Raw genomic sequence first — 7,500 nt, forward strand, 5'->3', positions numbered from 1 at the left:
TGCGTACCAGCCGCTCCTCCAGACCATCATTGAACTAGGCTATAGGTGCAATCTATATGTGTTTATCTTCGGCAGCCTAGGACATGTACACAGTTGGGTTGTAAGAGGCTTCCAACAACTTGGGATGCCAAAAAAAGCAGCCAAACGGCTTGCGAAATTCTGTGCAATATCTTCCACTATCGGTAGCCGCCAAATATGGCGAAGACGCTGTTACTTGTACCCCTGAAGGGTGTGTGGGTATTTGTTCGGGATTTGCTGATTGCATTCTGTACGGCACCTTGTAAATATTTGTGTCCTTGTATTTGTATCTCTTATGTGGACATAAATAAATGATTAAAATGTGTGTGTGTGTGTGTGTGTGTGTGTGTGTGTGTGTGTGTGTGTGTGTGTGTGTGTGTGTGTGTGTGTGTGTGTGTGTGTGTGTGTGTGTGTGTGTGTGTGTGCGTGTGTGCGTGTGTGTGAGAACGAGGGACAACTGTGAGAGAGTATATGTGAGTGTCAGAGGGTCCACACGCTGTCAGCAATGAATGACTGACTGAGAGAGAGAGAGGGAGGGAGAGAGAGAGAGACATTATGGTAATGTAGTCAAAGCTGACATTCGGAGGGGAACGGCCAGGTCACTGACCCCACTCAGAATGATCAATTAGTGGACATAGAGGCATAATGGAGCAGCCTTAAATGTCTGTCCATTCCTCACACGCTCCTCCTAATTCATCCTAAATGTCTGTCCATTCCTCACACGCTCCTCCTAATTCATCCTAAATGTCTGTCCATTCCTCACACGCTCCTCCTAATTCATCCTTAAATGTCTGTCCATTCCTCACACGCTCCTCCTAATTCATCCTATAATGTCTGTCCATTCCTCACACGCTCTTCCTAATTCATCCTATAATGTCTGTCCATTCCTCACACGCTCCTCCTAATTCATCCTAAATGTCTGTCCGTTCCTCACACGCTCCTCCTAATTCATATTGAACCGTATTGGCCACAATATGCTGTTGGATTTGAACCAAAAGGTCAAGTGTTCTAAAAAAAATACTCAGAATACACCTCAGGATTTACTGTTCGGCACTGAGAGAGACGTGGAAGGAGGGAGGGAGGGCAGTGTTGGAAAGTAACTAAGTACATTTACTTAAGTACTGTGCTTAAGTACAATTTTTTTGGTATTTTTGAGAAGCACTATAGCCCCTCCTATATTCAGCTATTAGTGTAATTTTGTCCTACACAAAGAATAAATTCCCATTGACAAGAAATGGAGAATTTATACGTCATATGTGTCTGAGCATGTTATGATGATGTACTGTACTGATGATAAGAACTCCCCTCACTTCACACGGGTGTGATTTTTTTTTACTCGACTTGAGTATTTTTGATTTCCGATACCTTTACATATACTCCCAATCCCCAGTCTGAAACCCCCCCCTCTTCAGACTCCATCTTAGCCCCATAGCACTTGCTGTAGTATAGGGGCGACTGTGGCTCAGGAGGTAGAGCAGAGGTCGTCCAATGATCCATGGGTCGGCGGTTCGAATCCCGGCTCCTCCTCCTCCTGTCTACATGTCGAAGTGTCCTTGGGCAAAGACACTGAACCCCAAATTGCTCCCGATGTGCTGGTTGGTATACCTTGCATGGCTTCCGCCGCAATCGGTGTATGAATGTGTGTGTGAATGAATGGGTGAATGTAATGCGCCTTGGATAAAGGCGCTATATAAATCAGGGGGGCAGTCAGACAGATATTTTGTGAAGCCACTAATAGTCCAAATGAAAGTTCATATAATGGCCTGTTGTGGCGCTGTCATTGGGCTCAAAAAAAAAAGTATGTATTTGGGCCCAACTTCACCTAGACTGTATTACCTTAATACATATGGTCATGAATACTTTTTGCTTCCAGTCACTAGTTTAAAGTCTCATTTCTCATGTCATAATATTCTTTTTGGAAAATTATGGTCCCATTAATAAAAAAAAATGACCATAAAGTCGCGCATGTTCTGAGGGGCGTGGCTACCGTTACAGTCTATGAACGGGATCCCCCACCCACTCGAGTCAAAATAAAAACCAATAACGAAGAAGAAGGGGGGAAGTCCCGCCTCGTTGTCTGGGCCAGCCAATGGGCCAGCTGGGCCCAAACGGATCTAGAAAGATGGCGACTTCCATTGCAAGGACTGACAGGCTTCATTTTACGTTCATGTTAGACCCGCGGAACGCTTTGTCCATATTTTTTTTACAGTGTATGATATAAATGCACCATTTACCATTTAGTACTTGCCCTAGCCTCGACCTCCTACGCAAAGGCTCAACTTATGTAACTTAAATGTCTAGCTTATGTATGATTCATGATAACTACTTTATATAATGATGTATTGCATGCCATGCTTTTTTTGTTCTTGCTTAATGTAAGTCGCTCTGGATTAACCCATTCTGAACGGGAACCCATTTTGGTGTTGGCATCATGTTATGCTTTAGCTATTGAAAAATAGCAGCCCATAGCTCATAGCTCGTAGCGCGCCACCGAGTGGCGCGCTACGAGCTTGTAGGTCTGCTATTTTTTGAAAAATCGAAGAACGACTTACATTTTTTTTAATCTGATCTCAGGTCAGAATGGGTCAATCAGACCAGTGTGTGTCCAGTGGAAACCTCGTATGAATCTGATCTCAGGTCAGAATGGGTTAAGAATGTCTGCTAAATGTTAAATTGTGTACCGTACTCCATATAGAGATGCGTGAAATAGTAATTGACCAGGAAAATAACGGTATTCAATTAAATCTGAACACAAACCCTCTGTCCCAGCTGTCTCTCTCTCCCTATTAAATGAAAGAAATAAACAGGCAAACAAACTTGAATCAAAAAACAATAATTACTTTCTAACCCCCCGCCCCAAACAAGTCCCAATGTTCTCTGTAAAGGCCTCGGGTTACAAACACAATGTCCAACAAACAATGACCCCCAAAGTCAGCGGAGCAGAAGCACACTCAGTATTAATTAAATGAAGAACAATGCGTCCGTCCGTCCGTCTGTCCGTCCGTCCGTCCTCTTCAAACGCAGCGCGTGCACCAGATAGTCTAACAGTTCCAATATCCGAGTGATCCAAAGAAACGAAGAGTTCTTCTTAAAGATGCAGTGCCACCTTTTCTTTCCACCCTAAAACATGATCATCAGTAAAATAAAAAAAAATAAAACAAAACACCACTGGAGCAGAGCCTGTGTGCGGACTGCTTTCTTCTTTCATGTATCTACCTTTAGTCCAGCACCAGCCATGAGGAACTGGATGTGCGCATGAAGCCACCTGCTTTTTAAACTGTTTGAGTTTTTCCCCCCATTCCTCATGTGTCACTTTTTCTACATAATAAACATTGGGTGGGTGGCGACATCAGTCACTGTCACCTGTCAATCACCCCCTGTACAATACCCGTTACCTTTCTCATGAATATAGGAAAGAATACTAATATTTTCACAGTGATGCGTTAATACCGTGAGAGAGTTATCTGATGGTCCAATAAGCAGGCTCTACACGTACAGTATAAGTCATGGAATCATAAGATCTGGCATATTTTATTGCCCGGGATACTTATCCCAAAATGAATGGTTATGTGATATGCATAATTGCATATGAACAGCAAAGACATAGATGAAAGCAAATACGACCTGTTACATCACAAATCAGATTGGATCATATCAGTCCGCTGATTGGGGCGCCCCTTGAAGCGCAGGCCAGAAGTTTGTCTGTCCTGGAGAATTCTGACGTGTCTCTACTTTTTCAGACACTAGTATAGAGAAATCTTTCTGTCTCTCTGTGACCTTGCTTGAGCACAGCTAGGGTGCACACTCTTATGAGTAATGAGTAACTGCTTAAAAGGTCTACTTTATCCCAACAACAGTTAGTTCACATGTTAAACAAAATATATATTCCCGGCCCTGCACCGGGAATAGGCCCGGTACGTCACTATGGCCAGTCCAGCCCTGCTTTTACTTAACCCATTCTGAACGGGAACTCATTTTGGTGCTGGCATCATGTTATGCTTTAGCTATTGAAAAATAGCAGATCTACAAGCTCATAGCGCGCCACCGAGTGGCGCGCTACGAGCTTGTAGGTCTGCTATTTTTGAAAAATCAACATTTTTTTAGAATCTGATCTCAGGTCAGAATGGGTTAATCAGACCAGTGTGTGTCCAGTGGAAATCTCGTATGAAACTGATCTCAGGTCAGAAGTAAAACAATGGAGTACGTTTTCCAGCAGTGCTGAAGAGAGACATGGGAGGAAGGGAGGGACAGTATGTGAGTGTAGAGAAGAGAGACATGGGAGGAAGGGAGGGACAGTATGTGAGTGTAGAGAAGAGAGACATGGGAGGAAGGGAGGGACAGTATGTGAGTGTAGAGAAGAGAGACATGGGAGGAAGGGAGGGACAGTATGTGAGTGTAGAGAAGAGAGACATGGGAGGAAGGGAGGGACAGTATGTGAGTGTAGAGAAGAGAGACATGGGAGGAAGGGAGGGACAGAATGTGAGTGTAGAGAAGAGAGACATGGGAGGAAGGGAGGGACAGTATGTGAGTGTAGAGAAGAGAGACATGGGAGGAAGGGAGGGACAGTATGTGAGTGTAGAGAAGAGAGACATGGGAGGAAGGGAGGGACAGTATGTGAGTGTAGAGAAGAGAGACATGGGAGGAAGGGAGGGACAGTATGTGAGTGTAGAGAAGAGAGACATGGGAGGAAGGGAGGGACAGTATGTGAGTGTAGAGAAGAGAGACATGGGAGGAAGGGAGGGACAGAATGTGAGTGTAGAGAAAGGAAGAAAGATAAATAAACAGGTGGACAGGATGACAGATGGTGGAGCAGGGGGCAGGAACGAGAGCGGAACAGAGACTATATCCACTGTAAATGAAATCTAGACAGACTAGACAATAACGCAGACAGGCAGAGAGAGACTTAAAGACCAAGGGTGGGCGACTGGCGGCCCGGGGGCCACATGTAGGTGGCCCTCACCTTCACTTAATGTGGCCCTCAGGTTAATGTCAGAATACTGATATAATATTGGTTTCAGCTTGTTTACAATTCCACAACATGCAAACATGACCTGCTGTACTTACTAAATTACCGGTAGTAGCTCATTGCTCAATGTAATTAAAGGCATTTGAAATGACATGAAAATGTTCATTTTCAGGATTTCCAATTCAAAAATAGCAAAACAAATATTCAAAGGTTTTTGAATATAGCAAAAAGGCAGGCCAATAGGCGGCAGGCCACCAAAGAAAGGTCCGGGCGTGCTGCCATTCTGCCAGTGCCATCATGATAATGTCACTGTACCTACTGTATCAGTGAGTGACACATAAACCCTCTCCAAAGAGTTGTGTAGTTGTCTGTTGGTTTGTATCATTTAGGCCTATATATGTTGTTCTGTAAAAGTGGTGGTATTAGAGCTTGTTTGTTTGTGTGTGTGTGCCGCGACGGAGCGGGCGGTAGAGTTTCTGCTATCTGCGCGCTGGTTGTGGTGGGCCGGCCGGTCTGGGTCAAATTCACGCGAAAATGCCCGGGCCGAATTTTTGTCCCAGTCCAGCCCTGCAGGACAGGAGGCATTTAGGACCATATTGAGCTGTTATTGGGGACAAAAAGGCTTTTCATTATGGATGCGAGGCGTATAATCCAGTGCAGTGATAGTTCACTGAGCCTCGGAAGTCAGAAGGTTTAGTTTATAATCCCCCCCTCTCCCCTTTAATTAAGGCTCTATCAGTAAGTTATTCTGCTCCTTTAACACCCGAGGTCCATTCTGCAAAATGTCTTCTAAATCACGACAGTTCATTCTGATAAACCTATGTTTCTATATCGGTGGTTCTCAAACTATATGGAGCCCCAGAATTATATGTTTTTGGCCGCGGCCCCATCCATCCATCCATCCATCTTCAACCGCTTATCCGTAGTCGGGTCGCGGGGGGCAACAGCTCCACCAGAGTGCTCCAGACTTCCCTCTCCAGAGCAACATTAGTGACTTCCTCCTGGGGGATTCCGAGACGTTCCAAGGCACAGTGAGTCGATGTGTTTCCTCCATCTGCGCCTTGGTCTCCTCCCAGTGGGACGTGGTCCTTGGTCTGCCCGGGGTCTCCTCTCAGTGGGATGTGATCCTTGGTCTGCCCCGGGGTCTCCTCCCAGTGGGACGTGATCCTTGGTCTGCCCCGGGGTCTCCTCCCAGTGGGACGTGATCCTTGGTCTGCCCCGGGGTCTCCTCCCAGTGGGACGTGATCCTTGGTCTACCCCGGGGTCTCCTCCCAGTCGGACATGCGTCGAGGACCTCCCTAAAGGGAGACGCCCGAGAGGCATCCTAACCAGATGCCCAAAACACCTCAGCTGGCTCCTTTCCAGGCGAAGGAGCAGCGGTTCTACTCCGAGTCTCTCTCGCGGACCCCCATCTTATTAATTATAATAATAAAAAAAAGGCTGATCCTCTCTCTCTCTCTCTCCATTGCCCAGGTCTGATCTCGGTGTCTCTCTCTCCCTCTCCATTGCCCAGGTCTGATCTCGGTGTCTCTCTCTCCCTCTCCATTGCCCAGGTCTGATCTCGGTGTCGTATGACGAGTGGGACTACGGCCTGGAGGCGCGCGTCCGCGACGGGGTGGCCGTCATCGCCACCGCCACGTCCACCATGATGATGGACCGCGGGCCCCACACGCTGCTGAAGTCAGCAGGCTGTCACGGCGCCAAGACCACCACCTCAGGCAACCCCAACGAGGTCCTCAGGTAAGACCCCCACCTCAGGCAACCCCAACGAGGTCCTCAGGTAAGACCCCCACCTCAGGCAACCCCAACGAGGTCCTCAGGTAAGACCCCCACCTCAGGCCACCCCAACGAGGTCCTCAGGTGAGTGTAGGGATGAACCTCACTCAGGCCTGTGTGGTTTTGTACTGCTCATTGTTGAGAGAAGAAATCAGAACCGTCTGAACTGCTGTGTGTGTGTGTGCTGTACTGTACTCGCGCTGTAGTACTGTACAAGCCCTGGGGAGAGCAACGGACTGACCTCATGCTTCCTTGTTTGCACCAGGAGTCTCCAAGCCGCTTCTTTTCCCCTGACCAGGAGGGACGTATTTTAGCACGCGGAAGAAACACGTTATTTATTCCAACCAGTTTCTTTCCCCTCTCCCATCAGTAAATACTTCTTATATGCTTCGCTAAAAAGCAGAAGCAGTATATTTACTGATGGAGAGGGGGAAAAGTAAATACTGCTTATGCTTTGCTCAAATTCAATCTGTCGCGGCACACACACAAAATGTGTTACCATAACGAATGGGTAATTATAATAAGTAGCAGCTTGTATGCGTAATTCTGGCAGGCTCTTTACGACGACGGCGGGACTGCTTTATAACTTTATCAACAGATTAATTGAATATAGCGGTATTATACGACCCCCTCCCTCGCCGGTGCACTTTGTGCGAGATGGATTACATCCGTTGGATATTTATGATGATGTTGACATTTACACAAGGCTCCGCTTTCCAGAGAGAGAGACAGATCCACAG

The 7,500-nt window shown here is 46.6% G+C and overlaps 1 protein-coding gene across 1 annotated transcript in view; it reads left to right on the plus strand.

Moving 5' to 3' along the window:
• grin2ba (glutamate receptor, ionotropic, N-methyl D-aspartate 2B-a) overlaps window positions 1–7,500 on the plus strand; it is a gene marked incomplete at its 3' end in the record, with an annotated part of 145,735 nt that overhangs the window by 41,855 nt on the left and 96,380 nt on the right. The window contains 1 exon segment of the mRNA XM_080775516.1: window positions 6,538–6,724. Within this exon segment, the coding sequence (XP_080631642.1) occupies window positions 6,538–6,724 (187 nt within the window).

This window comes from Protomyctophum bolini, assembly GCF_963924005.1.
Source record: "Protomyctophum bolini genome assembly, chromosome: 11".
NCBI lineage: Eukaryota > Metazoa > Chordata > Actinopteri > Myctophiformes > Myctophidae > Protomyctophum > Protomyctophum bolini.